Source organism: Galleria mellonella, unplaced genomic scaffold (assembly GCF_026898425.1).
Source record: "Galleria mellonella isolate WM207_F2 unplaced genomic scaffold, CSIRO_AGI_GalMel_v1 utg146, whole genome shotgun sequence".
Lineage (NCBI taxonomy): Eukaryota > Metazoa > Arthropoda > Insecta > Lepidoptera > Pyralidae > Galleria > Galleria mellonella.
Genome location: NW_026441999.1, coordinates 2,247,463 through 2,268,536, shown reverse-complemented (window position 1 = coordinate 2,268,536; position 21,074 = coordinate 2,247,463). Strand labels below are relative to the sequence as shown.

General features: G+C 39.6%; 2 protein-coding genes across 2 annotated transcripts; both read left to right on the top strand.

Annotated features, from left to right (window-relative positions):
* Nucleotides 1–9,679: 9,679 nt before the first annotated feature.
* Nucleotides 9,680–11,862, top strand: LOC128200045 (uncharacterized). Its single transcript, XM_052892027.1, has 2 exons — nucleotides 9,680–11,651; nucleotides 11,726–11,862. The coding sequence occupies exon 1, from the start codon at nucleotides 9,680–9,682 to the stop codon at nucleotides 11,483–11,485; it is 1,806 nt and encodes a 601-aa protein (XP_052747987.1). The 3' UTR covers nucleotides 11,486–11,651; nucleotides 11,726–11,862.
* Nucleotides 11,863–17,461: 5,599 nt separating this feature from the next.
* Nucleotides 17,462–20,969, top strand: LOC113521560 (uncharacterized). Its single transcript, XM_031908455.2, has 8 exons — nucleotides 17,462–17,499; nucleotides 17,976–18,095; nucleotides 18,315–18,567; nucleotides 18,973–19,313; nucleotides 19,444–19,493; nucleotides 19,833–19,938; nucleotides 20,429–20,496; nucleotides 20,825–20,969. The coding sequence occupies exons 1-8, from the start codon at nucleotides 17,494–17,496 to the stop codon at nucleotides 20,841–20,843; spliced, it is 963 nt and encodes a 320-aa protein (XP_031764315.2). The 5' UTR covers nucleotides 17,462–17,493; the 3' UTR covers nucleotides 20,844–20,969.
* Nucleotides 20,970–21,074: the final 105 nt, after the last annotated feature.

The following is a 21,074-nucleotide window of genomic DNA, read 5'->3' as shown; positions in this document are numbered from 1 at the left end:
GACTTCATCGGTTATTTTGATGTAAAGACTAAACCACTGAACTGATTTTGATAAAATTTCTATGGGATCAATCTGTAAGTATATCCTTACTGATAGAAAAAGAATTTTCCAAATCAGTTTAGAACTGACGGAGTTATGAGGTAACAAACATAAATAAAAAAAATAAATAAATAAAAATAGAGAGAGAGAGAGAGAGTTGTGAATATGAGTCATATCGTCACCTTTATTGTAAACTTACGAAATTGAAAAAGTGCAATTTTTCAGGGGAACGTTTTGAAACATTAGAATGCAAATCATGACACTCAGACACTCAGGCACTCAGACACTTGGACACTCAGACACTCGGACCCTCAGACACTCAGACGCTCAGACACTCAGACACTCAGACACTCAGGCACTCATACACTCAGACACTCAGACACTCAGACACTCAGACACTCAGACACTCAGACACTCAGACACTCGGACACTCAGACGCTCAGACACTCAGACACTCTGACACTCAGACACTCAGACACTAGACACTCAGATACTCAGACACTTAGACACTCGGACACTCGGACAATCGGACACTCATACACTCTGACACTCAGACACTCTGACACTCTGACACTTAGACACTCAGACACTGACACTCTGACACTCTGACACTCTGACACTCGGACACTCGGACACTCAGACACTCAGACACTCAGACACTTAGACACTCTGAGACTCTGACATTCGGACACTCGGACACTCGGACACTCAGACACTCTGACACTCTGACACTCGGACACTCGGACACTCAGACACTTGAACACTCAGACACTCGGACACTCAGACACTCAGATACTCTGACCCTCAGACATTTGGACACTCAGGCACTCTGACACTCAGATACTCAGACACTTGGACACTTGGACACTTGGACACTCAGACACTCGGACACTTAGACACTCGGACACTCTGACACTCAGACACTTCGACACACTGACATTCGGACACTCAGACACTTCACAGACAGTCCAAGTGTCTGAGTGTCCGAGTGTCTGAGAGTCTAGTGTCTGAGTGTCTAGTGTCAGTGTGTCTAAGTGTCTAGTGTCTGAGTGTCAAGTGTCTAAATATCTGATGTCTGAGTGTCTAGTGTGTGAATGTCCACTGTCTGATTGTCTAGGTGTCCGAGTATCTGAGTGTCTAGCGTCTGACTGTCTAGTTTCAGTGTGTCTAGTGTCTGAGTGTCTCGTATCTGTGGGTCTTATGTATGAGTGTCTAGTGTTTGTGTCTGAGTGTATGATATCTGAGTGTCTATTGTCTGATTGTCTAAGTGTCCGAGTATCTGGGTGTGTAGTGTCTAAGTGTCTCGTGTCAGTGTGTCTAGTGACTGAGTGTCTAGAGACTGTGTGTCTAGTGTCTGAGTGTCTAGAGACTGTGTGTCTGAGTGTCTAGTGTCTGAATATCTGAGTGTCTAGAAACTATATGTCTGAATGGCTAGTGTCTGACTGTCTAATGTTTGAGTGTTTAATGTCTGACTGACTATATTCTAATTTAGTATATAGGAAACATTATAAACTGATATATGCGAGCAAAACCGAGAGAAATAACTAATAATACACGTTTCTATTGCGTGTGGTCTCGGCATAGAATAGGCCACCCCTTTCTTTTCCGTGGCTGTCGCAAGAGTTGATTAAGGGAAGGCGAGGGATGGGCCGCAACGTCCCTCTTAAAACATATCTAAAAGCCTAACTGCAGTTGTTGGGGGGAAAGGGATTGATAATAATGGGGTCAAATAGCCCCATTACTAGCAATATACCCTGTCAAGTCGACCTCTACATGGTTCCCCCTGGAAACCATCGTGGCTATTTCTAGTAGAATTCGTGAGGATGGGTTAATTGATCTACAGGGTGGCCCATAAGTCCTTAGTAATGAAAAAAATTAATTAAAATAAAACTAATTACACTATGAATAATATTTTTATTTGTAAATATAGCTAGAAAAACGGGAATTATTTTTTGTAAATAACGTCGTCCAAATGTAATCCGTTACAGTCACGGCACTCTTGCAAACGCCTTCTGAAATTGTCGATGACTGCGCGGCACGTCACTGCTGAAATGCTTGCCATTTCTCTGCGGATGTTTTCTTTTAGGTCATTAATTGACCGCGGGTTAGAGTCGTACACTTTAGCCTTAAGGTAGCCCCACAAAAAAAATCTATTGGAGTCAGATCCGGGCTACGTGGTGGCCAGGAAATGTCTCCTCTCTTAGAGATAACTTTGTTTGGAAAAAGTTGACGGATAACGGGCATAGCAGTATTGGAGGTGTAGGAAGTTGCTCCATCCTGTTGAAACCATGTTCGGGCATTAAAGCCTGGAAAGTTTTGCAATTTTTGTGTGAAAAACTCCTCGATCATGGCCACATATCGCTCCGAAGTAACAGTAACAGCACGCCCTCTGCCGTCCTCAAAAAAGTAAGGCCCTATGATGCCATGGACTGACATAGCGGCCCAAACTGTAACTTTAGGGCTATGTAAGGGCTTCTGGTGCTTAAGTTTTGGATTAATCGGGCTCCAATAGCGGCAATTTTGTTTACTAACATGTCCGTTAATGTGGAAGTGTGCCTCATCAGAGAACATTAGGTTATTGAACGAAGTAAACCGATTAAACATTTCATTAGCATAATTCACTCTCTGAATAGCATCAGTTTCTTTTAATTCTTGCACCAACTGAATTTTGTAAGGGTGCATAAGTAAATCTTTCTTCAAAATCCGTTGTAACGATGTCCTGGATACGTTTAATGCACTGGAACGCTTACGAGTTGACTGTGTAGGATTTTCACGAATAGATTGTGCCACTGTGTCGATGTTTTGTTCCGTACGTGATGTCCTTGGGCGACCCAACCGCGGTTTATCTAACGTCGAACCGGTCTCCTCGAACTTAGCAACCCAATTCTTAATCGTTTGGAGAGCTGGGGTGTCATCAAAGTTGTGTAAACCTTTGTGTTCTCGAAATTTAAGCCTCGCAACGGTTGCCGAATTGTTGTTTTGATAAAACTCGCGCACACAAAACGCACGGTCCGCTCCGGTGAAACGCTCCATCGCGACTAAATTCCCAGAAACCGAAGTTACTGCCCCCGCTTCCCCTGCACCGCTCACGCGAGCCGTTTTCGTTTAATTCAAATTTTACTTTTCTAAGGACTTTTGGGCCACCCTGTACTTTCATCCCATCAGTTATCTATCACTGGTACAGATGGGCAAAGCACCGGGTTTAAACCCGGTGCTTTGGTAAAAACCCAATAAACACCCATAAACTCCCATAATCACCCAAAAAAATAGGTTTTTACGTATTTTTTTGAAAATATGTAAGTAATACCAATAAATTATTTTTATAAATTGTATTGATCAATTCTACAATATTAAATAAAACGTTAACTAATAGTATTTCAGGAAATTTTAAAAATCTATATATAATAAAATGAAAGTAATTAATTTTCAGTGTTTTCATGTTGCAGTTGATCAACATGTTGGCCTTTTGCTTCCCGTAGATACTTTAAAATTTCTTCATAACACCTCGTTCGCACACATGGCCGTATATATTTAAATTCTTGAGCTACTAACAGTCCGAAATACTCATTTCTTTTATCCTCTTCTCCATAAATTAAGCATTTAGAACAGTTTGTTTCTTCTTTCAGTAAATTTTCTTTTACTTTATCCTCGTTTTTTTTCTTTGTTGCGACGACGCTGGGTAAATCATCTGGACACTGGGTCTCACTATCGCCAAATATATTTGGAGATCGGCTTCGGCTACGGCTTGGCAGACATTTTTTTCTTTCTACAATTTTAAATTAAATTTATTAGAATAAATGCTTCGAACACACGCGATCTAAGTACCTTTTGTGTTTATTATACCTTACCTACCTAGGTATAAAAAGAGTACTTACGTAGATTTTCTTTTATTAACTGTTTTATACGAAGATCTTGATCTCTCAAATTAGCATCCATTTTACTTCCAGTGATTATCAACTAAATTAATAATCCACAAAGTATTAAATAACGTTTTTATGAAATATTTAGCACAAAAACAATACCCTTTAAATATCGATCGTCAGTAACTGTGGCTGACTTACCTATATTCTAGCAAGCAGGACTGCCAGATGTGAAGGGGAAATCCCCAATAAATTGTTGCATGTGACTGATGATGTGAGCATGTTCGTTTCATAATAAAAATGTTGCCAGGTAACCAAAAAGTCGTATGTTTTTGTGCGAATTACGATCATAATCTTTACGATCGTACATTAAAAAATAGACAAATAATAGTATGAGTACGATTTAAATCGTATATCTGTCAACCCTGCTAGCAAGACAGCGACAAAATCACGTTGCATAACAATGTAGCCCAAGCTTATATCTTATGAAATATACGGAAGAGATACGGACTTAGAAAAAACAGAAATGTTGTTCTTTGTGGAAGTCATTGATGAAATTCTATGTATTTTAGCCCGCAAACTTTCTTCAAACAAAAACAGCGCCATCTAGTATCGAGTTCTGTAATTATCTCTTTGTTTATGGATTTGAAGTAAGACCGCCACGCATGCAATACATTATGACTGGGGATTCCCCTATTCGTCGACGCTGAATATGAGGCGACGACAATCACTGTCAAACGTGTTCACTATTACTCTGACTCTGATAACGTGACTTCCTGGTAACGTGTTAGGTAGGAAAAGCAGTAAAAAAGTGCATATTAAGGGAGCAGATTTGAAATAATATTTATACTTAACAAGAAATAATTAAAGGTAAGTGGATTTTTGAATGATACAATTATATCATGATCACTTAACAATTTTAACTTAAAATTAGATGTATTATTACAAGCTTTTATTTAGCTTGCGTTATGTAAATAAAAGTATGTAGGTATGTTCGTATGTTGATGCAATTATCCTCAATCCTCAACCGACTGGGATAAAATTTTCCATACACGTTTATTTTGGATGATAGTGCATAGTTAGCTGAGAGTCGTCATTGGATAATAATGGTGGATAGCCTAAGATGTGTACTAGATATTTATTTTTAACATAATATGCGTAAGTACCTAATCGAATTAAAGAAGTTGCTGAGAAAAATACAGAACAATACGATAATAAACTAGCGTCTGCGTTTAATCCTCCGAGGAGATGTAATTTTACAAAGGTTTTTTGTATTTATTTTATTATTTTTTTAATAAATTTATTGTAAATAACAAGAAATAATCATTGTAAAAAAATAGGCACTCTATTGTTGAATTTTCGTCAGACCAACTAATCATCGTTCATTTTTTTAGGTTCAATGAGGAGACCTAAAGATTTACGCATATGGGAGCACTACCGTACTTTACCAAACAAGTCTGTTTCTTGCAAGCTTTGTAATAAGGTCTACAAATTCAGTAATGCTGCCAAAATGCTTCAACATCTTATCACTTGTACAAAATCTCCAGAAACATTAAAAGACTCTATGAAACTTATAAAAGATAGCTCGTCCAAAACCAAAATGTCTGGACTGTCAGAGATAGAGACAAATGATTCTTTTATAAGCCCCTCGTCGTCTGCTAACACTACAATAAATGCTGAGTTTCAAGACACCGATGATCATATAAAAACAGAATTAGCGAGAGCTATATTTGTAACAGGGACGCCATTATCGATGGTGCAACATCCTTTATGGATACAATTTTTCGAAAAATTGCAACCAAAATTTAAAATACCTTCACGTAAAGCTTTAGCGACAAAATACTTAGATAAAATATATAGAGAAATGCGTTTTGAGTTAAATGAGGAACTAAATGCTTGTAGTTACTTACACCTTCAGTGCGATGGCTGGTCTAATTTAAGAAATGAAGGAATAATAAACTTTCTTATATCAAAACCTCAACCTGCATACGTTAAAAGTTTGAATACAGAAAGTAATCCTCACACTAGTGAATACCTTAGCCAAGAAGTTGAAAAAGTAATGAAAGTGTATGGAGCAAATAAGTTTCTTGTACTTATTGGCGATAACGCTAGAAATATACAAAAGGCATTCGAATTAACAAAACTCAAATATCCACATGTTGTTCCTCTCGGTTGCTGTGCACATATCCTTAACTTGTTGTGCCAAGATATTGTAAAGATACAAGAAGTAACTGTGTTTATTATGCAAGCCATAAATATAATAAAAACTGTTAAAAGGAGTCAACGATTAAGTTCCTTGTTGATAAAATCAAGGCAGGGTGAAGATTCTACACAAACACTAAAATTGCCTTGTGCTACAAGATGGGGAAGTCATGTTACTTCGTTAAAAAGTTTGAAAGCAAATAAGATAGCTTTGCAAATATTAACAGTTAGAGAAGATGTGGTAATTTCAAGAGATATTAAAGATTTAATTCTAAGTGATGATTTCTGGACGAAGACAGGGGAATGTGTAAGTATTTTGGAACCAGTCACTGAAAGCATATTTTACTTAGAGAGCGACCAGAATCGTTTGCATCGCACATACATTACATTTAGAGATGTACAAGCTAAGATACATTTTGCATTAAATGAGATTTCGACATTGAGCGAAGAAAGCAAACAGCAGATTCTAACATCAGTATCTTCAAGATGCAATATGGCAATGAGGCCAATACATTTTGCAGCATATATTCTAGACCCCAGGACTCTAGGAGTCGAACTTACTCAAGAGGAAGAACTTAAGGGTATGGAGTTTATCTACAATTTAAGCCAACACTTAAGTTTGTCAAATGTAATGGCAGATTTGGCGTGTTATAAAGCTAAAGAAAACTTTTGGGCCAGAGGATTTGTATGGAGCTCATTAGATAGCATTGATATGGTGGAAAGGTATTTGTGGTTCCACTGAGTTAAGCAAAGTAGCGATTCGTATTCTATCAGCTCCCTGTACTTCGGCAGCCACTGAGCGTTCCTTTAGTATCCAAGGCTACATACATAATAACAAAAGAAATCGACTTACAACTGAAAGAACTGAAAAAATTTCATTCATTTGTTATAACTGGAATCTTAAACATAAAGCTGAATGCGAGGACATTCAGTTTAATGAAGAAAATACCTTAGAAGCTTTCATTGAGCAAGTAAATGAACATAACAGTTTAGACGAAATAGAGCCTATCGAACCTATACAATTCATCGCTTGTAATAACTCTGAATCTGACAGTGATTGACTGTAGTTTTACATTTTACTTTCATCTCTTTCTTAATAAACTCAAAATCAAATTAAAAGTTTTTTATTCTGTAGGCTGCATAATAATATTGTCTATGTCCAGTATAGTGGACGTCTTGCGGCTGAGATGACGATGATGAAGTACAAAATCATAAACACCCAAAAATTTGGGTGTTTATGGGGTTTAAACCCAATAAACCCAAAACACCCGGTTTTTACCCACCAGACTTTAAACCCACCCAGGTGGATTGCCCATCTCTAATCACTGGTGCCCCGCCAGATAAACCGAGAGCGCAGACGGGGTTACCATACCATTATCACCCATTAAAAAAAACTGCGGTTGCTAACCCGCCTGTCAAGCGAGGCAACTATTGGCAAAACACGAGAGGACTATGGCAGTGGATAGCTGAACGGTAGCGGAACGAACAGTAACGGCTGAAATAATTATATATAATAATGGCACGTTTATATAATTGCAGACTTTTTTGAAACGATTATCCGAGACGGAGTAGGATCCAATGCAGTGAACATACGAAACACTATGACATACAGACAGAGACATTATATTACAGACGTTATATGACAGAATATTAATGCGACATCAAATATAGGGTTGCATTAATGTAAAACAAAATGCAATTTAATTATATTTAATTAGAAATTATAATCATTATATCTAGAAGTAAAAAGAATGTTAAATATTTATGCACCTACTAGAATTCATAATAATCATCTTTTAACCGTTATCCGTCCACTGCTGGACATAGGCTTCCCCAAAGACTGCCATAAGGAATGGTCCTGAGCCACCTGCATACACTGACTCCTTGCAATGCATTTGAGGTCGTCACATCTAGTGGGGAGTCATCTTACACTGCGTTTGCCCGTACAGGGTCGCCACTCAAGAATCTTTCTTTCCCAGCGGTTGTCGGTTCTTCGAGCTATGTGACCAGCTCATTACCACTTCAGCTTGCTTATCCTTCGGGCTATGTCGGTTACTTTGCTTCTATTGCGGATACCCTCATTTTGAATTCTATCACGCAAAGAAACTCCGAGCATGGCACTCTCCATAGCTGAGCAATTTGTAGATTTTGCATACTGGCAATCGTATAAGACCATGTTTCGGTTCCATAATACATTACTGGCAACACGCACTGGTTAAAGACTTTCGTCTTCAAACTCTGAGGAGTATTTTGGATGAAAAAATGTGGCGTAGTTTTTCGAATGCTGCCCAGCCGAGTTGAATTCTCTCGATTGAAGTTAAATGTATCCATTCGGGCCACTTGTCCCAGGTATACGTACTCATCGATAACTTCGAGCGTAGTGTTCTCAATCGTGACCTGTACAGGTGTGACATGGACTTTAGAGATGATTTTAGTCCATCTACATCTTAAGACTTACCTGTTGAGAAATACCATTGAGGTCATAGAGCATAGTATTCAGATCCGCCAGGAATTCCGCCATGATGATTATGACGTAATAATATATTACATAAAATGTACATGTAATATAATTGATAATTGAATAAAAGGAATTTTAAGTATTAATGTCACATATTTATTTGCCGTGTGGTCCCTGCATAGAACGGATCATCTCTTTCTTTCCCGTGGATATCGTAAGAGACGACTAAAGGAACTTAATGATCGAGGGAGAAGCGTTCTTTTTTAAACATCACCAAAGCCTAACTGCGATTGCCAGACTGCCTGCCAAGCATAGCGATTACAGGCAAAGCTCCCCAATAGGGGAGTTTTGCCTGTAATCGATAATAATAATTTAAGGCGGGCCTGTGTTTCTGCTTCTAGAGTATAATGTCAGAAGTACAGATACAGGCCTACCCTACTTCCTCCTTCAGAGGGGGTGGAGGGGCGTGGTCTTGAGGGAGAGCGCAGAAGTCGTGTAGATCCTCAAGGCAAGTGCGGTAGACTAGCCTTCACGAGGTTGCCGCCTTGTTATTGGTCTAGTTCCTTAAGAAATAGACGTAACTAAAACTGCCGTGCGTCCAATGCAGGGATGGAGAGGTCATGTCCTTGCGTGTTCATCATCAAACAAGACTGATGGTGGATAGTAATGACCTCCCGCGTGTTTGTGCCGTGCGCGGAGACGCGTACGGAGGGATGAAGGAGTCCTGGAGATTGAGTGCAGCAGTGTGCCGGCGGTAGTTGTACGCTGCTCACAACACATCTCTTCGGTCTGGATTTCCTCTCAAATGGGCGGTCGTGGAGTAGCTAACCACGATCAATCGGCTGCGACATCCCATAAGCGGGTTGTTAAGCGAGGATCGGCGATTTGGGGAGGGGTAGTCGGCGCGGCACGGCGTCTCGAGGTAGAGCCTATGGTATTGTCTCGTGCCGTAGGTGCGCTCTTGATGCTTTGCTGCGTGCAGATTCACCTTCTTCTCAAGTTGCTGAGCCTATACCAAGGGAGTAACTCTGGCGATTATTCGTAGAACGAATGACGTCCCCGACGTGAGGGCTCCGTGGCGGGTGGAGAGCTCCTGAGGTGAATAAAACCAAACAACCTCATGGACAATGAGACAAATAACGAAACAACAAAACCAACATCACAGGCTGCGTCATTGGATGCGCCTGAACATCAATTACCAAAGGCTGCGTCGTCGGATGCGCCTAAACATTCAGAACAAACGGTTGCGTCTCAGGATGCGCTTAAGCGACAACCGCTCAAGGCTGCGTCCTCCGATGCCCCTAAGTCTAAAAATGCAAATGATGCGCCGAAGAAGGCTGCGTCCAAGGATACGATGAGGAAGGTAGCGGTACGGAATGCGCCTACCCAGGCAGCGTTCCGAGATGCACCATCCACGTCGTTGTCCAAGGATGCGCCGTGCAAGGCAACTCCCTCTACCCGACCAAGGACGGCTACTACAACGGTGGAACCAAGGAAAGACGCACTCCGAGATGCGCCAATTAAGGCTGCGTCAAAGGAAGCGTCCTCCAAGGGAAAACCAGTGGTGCTGACCGAGGCTGTGGCGGAGGGTTTGTCTTCAAAGGCTGCGTCAGATGCAGAAATAGACTATCCAACGATGGATATGTCATCCCTTAAGGATGCCATACAATCACCATCAGACTCAACCTGGAAAACAATAACAAAACCAATGTCGGCCTCTAAGAAGCGGCGCCTTAAAGCCAAAGCGAAGGCAGCGGCACAACGTGCATTGGCAGCAGATGCTGCGAGGCAGATCGCGGGATCGGGTTCTCGCCCAGTGGAAACCAAACCAGTAGGAGAGGTAACATTGGGCGGGCCCTCGGCACCTGCGTCTGTCGGTGCCAGTGCTACGCCTTCCACAGGCATACGCAAGCGCAGCATGAAACCAAGAGGTCGAAAGAAATCAGGTAATAATCAACAAAAACCAGAGCCGAGGGCGCAGAAGCGTGCACGTCCAGAGGATTCTGTAACACCGACTGGGGTTGGTAAAAAACCCAAAACCAACAAACCCCGAACGGTGAGAGGAACCGCTGCGTCGTACGCTGAAGCGGCCGCAACCTTCATCGCTAACGAGCTCTGCGTTGCTGTTATGATGGAACCCTTCTCTGACATGACGCAAGAGCAAGCTGAAGGTATTCGGCAAGAAATAGAAGGCAAGCTTCGGGATGAGCTCATGGCGGAACCGGATGCTTCCCTTGAAACTGAACCAAACGATATAAGGTTCCGAGGCCGAGCACATTATGCGGATGGCGTCCTCAAAACCTGGTGCGAGGATGCTTTCACGCTAGCCTGGCTTAATCGGACCGTTCAAAACATGGCCTCACCGGTAGCTAATTCAAAATTGGTTGTCAGGCCACAATCAGCTATCCCAAAGAAAGTACCGTGTCTGCTATTCGTACCGGGTCATACTGGCGATTCAGCTGCACTACGGAAGCTTTTGGCGCGGCAGAACCGCAACTTGAACATTAACTCCTGGACACTGACACACGAGAGGGCCAGATCGGATCCCCCAGGAACCTGTCTGTTCTTCCGGGTGCCGGAAACGGATGCTAATCTGTTAAAGGCCCAGGACAGAAGATTATATTACCTCATGGGGAACATTTATATTCGGTTTCTGGATAAAGATGTTTCCCCACAACCCAATACAAACCCCACGCAACAACCGGAGGAGGCGCGAACCTTGACGCAGAGCGCGGCACCTAAGCCGACATTGTCGACGAGGGAAGCTGCGACCGTGCCTGGGCACGCGGAACCCCCGATTGCGATGGAAGTGCAAAATCTGCCTTCTCCGAGATCTATCTCGGATGAAGAGTGCTTTCCGGAAGGGGGGGGAGAGAGTGAAACCAGCGATGGTGTCCTCTACTCCTCCCCTCTCCGGGAAGACTAAAATCATACAGATCAACCTCCAGCACAGCCAAACTGCAACGGCTTCCTTACGCAGAGTGCTGGAAAACAACACACAGACCATATCACTGATCCAAGAGCCGTGGATCAGGAAAAACAGGATATGTGGTCTTGGAAACAGCGGAGGAAAACTTCTTCTAGACACCTCCGTAAGTAAACCGAGAACATGTATACTAGTACCGAAACATGTACCAACATTACTAATCAACGAATTCTGTTCAAGGAACCTGACAGCAGTCAGATTAACTAGGACAGAACAGCATCTCCCGGATATTGTCCTTGCCTCCGCATACCTGCCGAGCGACGAGGACATACCAACTCCGGAGCTCAACCTATTGGTCGAGTTTTGTGAGAGGAAGAAGCTGGATCTGGTCATCGCTGCCGACTCCAACGCGCATCATACCCTTTGGGGTAACGGCAAGTGCAATAACAGAGGTGAGGAAATGCTGCATTTTATTTTTAGTAATAACCTTACTCTAATTAACAAAGGTTCTGAACCTACCTTTATAAACGCTCGATCACAAACTATTATAGATTTAACTCTAACGACTGTTGGTATTTCGGAATCTGTTTGTGACTGGCATGTATCCAATGAAATATCATGCTCAGATCATAGATGGATTCGATTCTCCATTAATATGGAGTTACCCAAACCACAGCCTAGACGTATACCTCGAAGGACTGACCAACATAAATTTCTTACACTGGTCAGGGAAAAATTTGACAATCAACTGCCACTACTAGACGATTTAGCGGTAACAGATCTGGACGATAGTGCAAACTACATCACGTCCATTTTAACCTCAAGCTATGAACAGTCCTGTGCCCTAACCACACCACAGTATGGGGGGAGGCAACACTGGTGGTGTCCAAAATTGGAAAGACACCGTTGTAAGTTAAGGAAATTGTTTAACATAGCCATGAACAAACGGTCACAAGAAGACTGGAATAAATACACAACATCCAAAAAACAATATAAGAAACTCATACGCCAGAGAAAGCAAGAATGCTGGAGGCGTTTTTGTACAAATATAGAAAACAATAACCAGGCGATTAAAGTAAAAGCATGTCTCTCTAATGAGAAAGATCATACAATAGGTTGCCTCAAGAAACCTGATAATAATTATACAAAGAACGACACAGAAACAACCGAATTGCTACTAACCACACATTTTCCAGGATTCCAGACTACTGCGGAGTGGTCATGGGAACCATACAAGGAAAGGGAAACCAGTAGCTCGGACTGGGAAGTAGCAAACAGAGTTATAGATAAAGAAAAACTACTATGGTCAATCAGTACCTTTCTACCATTTAAAGCGGCAGGCCTGGATGGAATATTTCCAGCCCTTCTGAAATGGAGCGGGAGCGTCATAGCTGACTACTTAGTACAGCTGTTCCGAGCGTGCATAGCTCACCGTTACATACCTTTGAAATGGCGTGAGGTAAAAATTATATTTATTCCTAAACCAGGTAGAGGAGATTACACTGTGGCCAAATCCTTTCGACCCATCAGTCTCACCTCGTTCTTTTTGAAAACTTTGGAGAGACTATGTGACAAAGAGATTAGATGTCAAGTCTCTCTGTGCAAACCTTTACATCCTAACCAACATGCTTACAGTGAAGGCAAGTCAACTGAATCAGCACTTCATAACGTAGTATCCCGAATAGGCAATGCATTGCAATCGAAGCAGCCAACCTTAGGTGCATTTATAGACATCGAAGGGGCATTCGACAAAACAAACTTTGCCAGTATAGGTCGGGCACTAGCTACACATGGAGTAGAAATAACACTTAGAGAATGGATACATAACATGCTTAAACAACGAGCTATACAATTTACTGTAAATACTACCACACGAGGAATCGTCGGTAGGGGCTGTCCACAAGGCGGTGTACTGTCACCACTATTGTGGAATATAGTCGTAAATGAGCTCATAATAGAGCTTAACGATAACAGCCTCTACACGGTAGGTTATGCGGATGATATAGCTGTACTTTTAACAGGAAGCTTCGAAGGTACTCTGTGTGATCGCATGAGAGTAGCTTTTGAAATAATTGAGAGATGGTGCGCACAGCATGAACTCTCGGTTAATCCTACAAAAACAGAATTAATCATGTTCACAAATAGAAGAGTTACATGTCCTTACAGACTACCAAAACTCTTCAATACGGAACTGAAACTTAAGGAAGAAGTCAAGTACCTTGGCATAATACTAGACAGTAAATTGCTTTGGAATAAACATCTTGACTACAAACTTAACAAAAGCACAATTGCATTCTACCAGTGCAAAAAGATGCTAGGAAACAAATGGGGTCTTTCGCCAAAAATAACTCTATGGCTGTACAGAGCTGTAATCAGGCCAATGTTGGTCTATGGTGCACTGGTTTGGTGGCCGAGGACAAAACTATCGACCACCGCCGCCAAACTAAAAAGCTTTCAGAGACTGTTTTGCTCTTCTGTCAGCGGCTGCATGAAAACAGCTCCTACAACAGCAATAGAGTTGGCCCTCAACATAACACCCCTAGACCTGCACATACAGCAGGAAGCGGCGTTAGCCGCTATCCGACTAATGCATCTGGATCTATGGGGTAAAAATCACTACAGTCCCCACACTTCTATTCTGAACCAGGCAATCGAATATTAACCTTTGATTGCGGCTCCGTGTGACAGGACTCATAATCATTATATATTTAACAAAAAATACCAAATACAAATTCAAGAAGAGGAAAAGGACCAATCCGGTGTACATGAATTACGCATATACACCGATGGCTCCAAAACCGAGAACGGTTCAGGAGCCGGAGTCTTTTCCTTAGACCTGAATATAAACGTGCACATACCGCTTGGCGTACACAGCTCAATATTCCAATGCGAATGTGTTGCAATAACCGAGGCTGCTGCAGCTGTACATAAGCTAGGAATAAATGGTTTTAGCATTAGATTCTTATCTGACAGCGCAGCAGTACTAAAAGCATTACGAAACAACAAGACAAACAACAAATTGATAATTGAATGCCACCATTCACTGGATAGGATATCTTCCAATAACCGAGTTATCCTCCAATGGATAAGAGGGCACAGTGGATCTTATGGTAACGATGCCGCAGACGAACTGGCTAGAAGAGGCTCAGGAACGAGGGTGGTAGGCCCGTATCCACTTCTTCCTCTTCCGTTCTCGCAATTTCGAATGTGGATTCGTCAAAGATCCGCTGACATACAAAACCAAAGATGGATACAGGCTACTGATTGCAGACAATCAAAATTGGCCGTACCTACGTTGAATCAACGACTATCAAAACATTTATTACATCTAGATAGAAAAAACCTCAAAATAATGATAGGGACAATAACGGGTCATTGTCCATTAAACAAACATTTATACACAATAGGAGCCACAGACAGCCCTCTATGTCGAGGCTGTTTCGACGCTGAAGAAACGGCTGCTCACGTAATCCTGGAATGTGAGGCTGTGGCCCATCAACGTTTAGAAATCCTCGGAACGGTGAGGTCGCTCCGTGAAGCCTGTGAAGAACCCAGGAAGCTTCTGCGCTTCTGGGCGGAGCTAGGTTGGCTGTACTAGCCACGACTCACACGCACAACGGCCCAAATGGGAGGCTAAGTGCGGAAAACAGAGTCTTTCTTACATTACAATAGGGGAGGTCTATGTCCAGCAGTTGACAGTTAACAGTCGATATAATAAATTATCACCTAAATAATAAGTGAATGAGACAGAGGGAATTTTATTTCAGACTCTACCCCTTGTCCTTGATAATAGATACTTACTCTCTACTCGTATGAGGATGGCGTCCTCTAGTTTCGAGTTTCAATGCCGCCTTCGTTCCTGTGTGATGAGGTGAGATTCCTTCCCGCCGGGAGAGAAGGGATTGTTAATATTGTAATATAATACTAATATATAGGAGTATAATTAATCGCCGTTGTTGCACCTAATACAGTACATTGGAGGGGAAGGGATTGTTAGTAATGGCGAGGTTAATCTTATAGTAGTAGGTTTGCGCGAATTCTGGCTCCCAAAAAAAGCTCATTCGACAAGATTCGTTCCAATTGAAAACGGATTCTATTGAAATACGGAGAGTAGTTTGGTTTGCGCGGAATTTGGCTCAATGGGCGGCGGCCTCACAAAATTTCAGTAACAAACATCCAAATATATAAATTTACAGATTTTCTCATTTATATTTGTAGGACAAGTTTTATACAACTTCGAATAGCAAACAAGCTGACGGCCCACCTGATGGAAAGTAGTAACCGTCGTCTATAGACATGAGCAGTACCATGGACATAACAGAGTATACTGTGTTGCTCATGATGTTCCTCATGTAACGCCATTTCTGAACACTACTATTTCCGAACCGATACGACATCATAACCTTTAAGAAAAGAGCATATTCCTTTTAAAAAGGCCGGTAGCACACCTGCAATGCCTTTGGTGCCGTGAGTGATCATGGGCGGCGGTAGTCACTTACCATCAGGTGAACCGCATGCTCGTTTGCCCCCTGTGTTGTAAAAAAAACTAAGGTGTTACGCTTCTATACCTTGTAATTTCTCTGCAATACGTGTCTTATCTCTAAACGAGACATCTTCAAATTAATAGATCGTTGCTCGGAGCCTAGTCTTAACTGTTCGGTACCCAAACTGAGAAACTTTCGTAAAACATGCATGGACTATATAGCGATCGGGGGATTGATGGCTATTATAGATGATTATAGTTCATAATAATAGTAATCAATCTTCGAGTGTTGGTAGTAGTGATAGTAGCGGAATTAAACAAAATAATTCTAACCAACTTACCAGAAACATGGACTACTGCAAAGTTATACCTAGTTCAGTAAAATATTTACAAACACGTACAAATAAGAGGCTTAGCGCGGAAAAGAGAGTCCAAATTACATTTACATGGACCAAATAATTGTAACCAACTTACCAGTGACATGAACTACCACAAAGTAATAATTAATTAAGTAAAATGTTTACAATCATTGGTCACATCTATAGGCCACGTTTACCATTTTTCATTAGACTGGTTGTCAGCTTGTTTGCCGTTTTAAGTTACATATAAAAAAAATCTAAGTTATACAATAAAAAATATCTACTTATTTACCTGAAAATTTTCATCACCGTAACTACGAAGCTCTGGCTTTTGATTCTCCGATCAAAGAGTCATTGTATATTGTTTGATATTATACTTTTTTCTTTTTTGCCCACTTCAGTCCCTTTATCTCTCGGCCTTGAACCTATCGGGGTTGCGTAATCTTTATCATATTCCAAATTGTAATCAGATAAGTTTCCACAGTCGTCCTTTCTTTTATACAAGAGATATTTTAAACGCGAATACAGTAACAATCCATCAGCGATCTCACTTCTTGTTTCTTCGCCGTCGAATTGCTTGTTTGTATCACTGTATATCCATTTATGGTTTGGTCTTTTGCGACGCAATCGAGAACCAATCGGGCATTTACGGTAAATATTTGCTTTATTGCAAGTATTATATCTACGTGTAGATTTAAATTGACAGAATTTTTATGATGCGTCCGACCAAACTGTTTATAATAACTCCTCTACATCTAAAAGTTGCCTGAAAGAGATTTTTACGATGAGACCGCCCTTTGCTTCATTAGTATGATCATTACTTGTAATTGTACCTATAAAAGTTTACTACTGTAATATTTGGAGGGAACAATGAAGAGTATCTATCTATCTGCTTCTACACAACGGATATCGTGAAAGGAATCTAAACAACGTCACTGTAGACTATACAGGAGACAAGATTGAATCACCTTCGACCCAACAGTATATTTGCATTAAAAATTGCGCAATCAGGTTTTATATTAATCAAATATTAGCGTAAACTAGGCCTTGATATCTGACGACGTTTTTTTTTGAACACCTCGTGGTTAATATAAAAACGAGATCATTTTGTTATTCATCATCACTTAATTTCGAGCATTGTTCCAAAGATCTCAAGCGGTCTCAAAATGAAGGTAATAAATAATAAATTGATAATTAAAATAATCGGATGTGTGATAATAATTATAATTAAATGGAAAGTGAAATTTTCGTCAGAGGTCTATAAACTAAATGTGTTTTCTTAATTTTAGTTAGAAAAAGTTTATAAAAAAAGGAAGTGAAACCTGTTAGAGGATTCACAATGTTTCCGAAGGACTTCAACAGTGTTGAAGTCAAGAAGTAAATGTATTATAAAATTTATGGTGTGATCAAGTTCAAAATTTTCGTTTCACCTAAATTTTTTGCCAATTCTGAATCGATTTTTATAACATACATACCTTTTTAAACCGATAGGCCTTATTAATCCCTTATTTGTGATATTAATTAGTCTTGTTACAATTGTATTATGTTTTTTATGCGCAGCAAAATCAAGAATTGTTAAAATATTTAAAAAAGTAATAATTACATTGACTCCAATATACATTATTAAATTAGTGTCATGTGATTTTAGGTATTCGCTATCCTTGTCTTCGCTATAGCCTCGGTCTCCGCGTTAGGATCTGGACCGTACCTGCCCAGTGGATGGAAACCTAAGGGCCCAGCATTTTATTTGCCATCTGAAACTCAACAGGTAACATTGTGAGCAAATATTATATATAGAGTGTAACTCTATCAATCAATCATCTCTTTACTTCATCCTCACCTATAATCCTTCACTGATGTTCTTCCAATGTATACCAATTGCGCAAGCAAATTACTATACCATCAACACACAAAAAATTAGCTTAATCGTGTCACTACTATGTGTTCGTTAACTTCCCTGACTGACTCCAATAATTTTACTTACCAGAAAACTGAAGAGAATTCGCTAAAAGATGTGATATTCCAAGAATCGGAGGCGTCCAGTTCCGATTTCCTACAAGAATATGGTCCACCCAAGAATGAAGAAGTCATCCAAGATATCACAAAGCAAAATTTACCTGATGTGGCCACAGAACAAGCCTTCTCTGTGATTGAAACTAGATTTAATGGAGAGATCAAAGAAAATAGAGACACTAAGACAGAAAATGCCGTAGTTGAATTCGATGCTATTGGAACTGAAGGTATTTTAATATAAGCGAATAATGTAATAGCAAGCGGGGAATCATGCTATTTGCATCTATGGATGCGAATAGCTGACGGCATGTATTGGAGGAGAGAAGTCTATGTCTCCTACTGTGGACAATTAACGGCTAAAATGATGAGTGATGAAATCTTATGTCCAGTGGGACAGAAATAATAAAATAGATACGAGCCTACTATGTTGAATTCTAAGATTAAATTCGACTGTAAATATTATATTATTTTAAAGAACAATAATATTTAAGAAAGTACTTTAATTACAATAGTAACATATTCTTTTCATTTTACTTAGAGAACGTTTTACATTAACAATAATAGCAAAATAAATAAAATATATGTATCTCATACAGTTAATAATACTAATTTTGAATTACTCGTCAAAACAGGTGGAGAAGTTGCTGTTACAGAATCTCAAGTACTCATTGAAGAGAAATCTACAGATTCTGTCTTAGAAGCATCTGTAAATGTTAATGCACAACCAGACATTCAAGGAAAATCTATTAATATTGAAATCGAGACTGCCATTGCAAACACAGAAGATGCAGTCCAAACAGGAGTTGATGCTACAGAACGTGGTGTAGTTATACAAGAGACAGGAGTCGTTAGCAGTGGAGTGATTGATGCTGTAGAGGGAAGAATAGAACAAGAAGTTAAGACTGTTGTTGAAGGAGTGAAGAATATAGAAGAAGCTATTATTAATATTAAAAATGAAGAATCACTGCAAACGGTAATTAATAAATTATTTTATTTATATGAAATGAATTTTTAAAATAGAATTATCTACTTTATTAATTTATCTTAACAATTAAATGTTTATATATTAATTAATTAAATTTTTTAATACTTTTTTCATACAGAATAGTGTGCAAGATGCAGTTGGCGTAAGGAATGTTATAGATAACTCTGGGTAAGTTATGGGTTAATACCATTTTTATTAGACGAAAATAAATTAATTTATTTTTGATATATTTTACTGAACAGAGACTTTGTACTAATGTCGTCTGGATACCTCTGTCCCACTCATATTCCTGCCGTGAAACAGCAATTTCGGTTTGAAAGGTGGCAGTGAAATTATGGGGTGCGGAGGAATAACATCTTAATCTTCAGGAATGGAAACGCACGAGGGGTACCATGGGCATAATTATGTATTTTGTAATGTCCATGGTATTGTTGGGTCGTCAGCTTGTTTACCATTCTAAATAGCATAAAAGAGTATGTAATTAAATTTTAATTTTCCTTGTTTCAGTTCCTTGGCTCAGGCTCCTGAAGGATTTTTAGAATACGGACCGCCTGGTTTCAGAGAGTATGGCCCACCGAAAGAAGATATCGTTCCCCTGTCTGCAGCAGTAGAGGTTAGTTCAAAGTTGATATACAGAATAGATACTGAATTAATATTATGTATTGTTACACTCTAAAAACAGTATAGGACGACCCCCCACTAGATGGAGTGACGACCTCAAATAAATTGCAAGGGGTCAGTGGATGCAGGTAGTTCTGAACTGTTCCTTATGGGGGAAGCCTATGTTCAGCAGTGGACAGATAATGGCTGAGATAATGATGATTGTCTATATTAAATGTCTGCTTATTGGAAACCTATATAGGAATTAATTTTATATTCAATCAACAATATTACTCATTTATGAGTAATTTTTCAACATAACATTGTTTATATTGCCTAAAAATTGAGTACAAAGTAATTTTGAATTACTTTAACATTTTCACAGTTCAAAAGAGTTTTCACACATATATTTTAAATATTTAATAGTAATTTAGTAAAAGGAACTAAGTAAATGTAGGACTTTACTATGTAGTTTATACCAAGTTTTACTTTAATTTGTACAGGGCAAACCATCAGCAAATCAAATTGAGAGCAACGAAACAAGAAGAAGACGTTTTTCACCAAAATTGAGGTAAAAAAATTTATAATAACTAGAAGGCCTACCATGAAGTATTTTTCGAAATTATGAGTTTCGAAACACAAATTTGATGTTAAAATTACATAATACATACCATTTAAAGATATAAAAAAAAATTAAAATATTATTCCTTTGAACTGTTGTGGTGGGATTTATAACGAACGGAATGATCAGCTCCATTTACTGGGCTGATTTCGGTATGAACGAAAGGTCCGAAAATTCGGCATTTCATTTCACGGTAGACCCCAAGATTATAATTTAAAGTTTATCTCATATAAGTGAAACTGTTGTACAATTTTCACATAAATTTATTATATTTCAGGACCGCTAGGAAACATTAAAAAGAAGTTTGTCCTGGACGAAAATCTGCGAATGGCGACATGGAAATTGTGATATACCTGCTAAATAATTAAATAATAATTGTGCACATAAATATTTACGTTTATTTACGAAAATAAATTGCAATAAATGAGAGTACTTATAAACACAATGTTTTTTTTTATTGGACTCTTAGATTATATAGATAAAGCATCGAATCTCAAAAACTGATCAACTGTTTGCTAATTGTTAAA

Bases quoted from the DNA above. Each gene is read 5' to 3' on its own strand.
- LOC128200045 (XM_052892027.1), top strand. From the start codon at position 9,680: ATGGACAATGAGACAAATAACGAAACAACAAAACCAACATCACAGGCT.
- LOC113521560 (XM_031908455.2), top strand. The intron at 18,096-18,314 runs GTAACATTGTGA...TTTACTTACCAG, and splicing joins TGCCATCTGAAACTCAACAG to AAAACTGAAGAGAATTCGCT. The intron at 18,568-18,972 runs GTATTTTAATAT...TCGTCAAAACAG, and splicing joins CGATGCTATTGGAACTGAAG to GTGGAGAAGTTGCTGTTACA.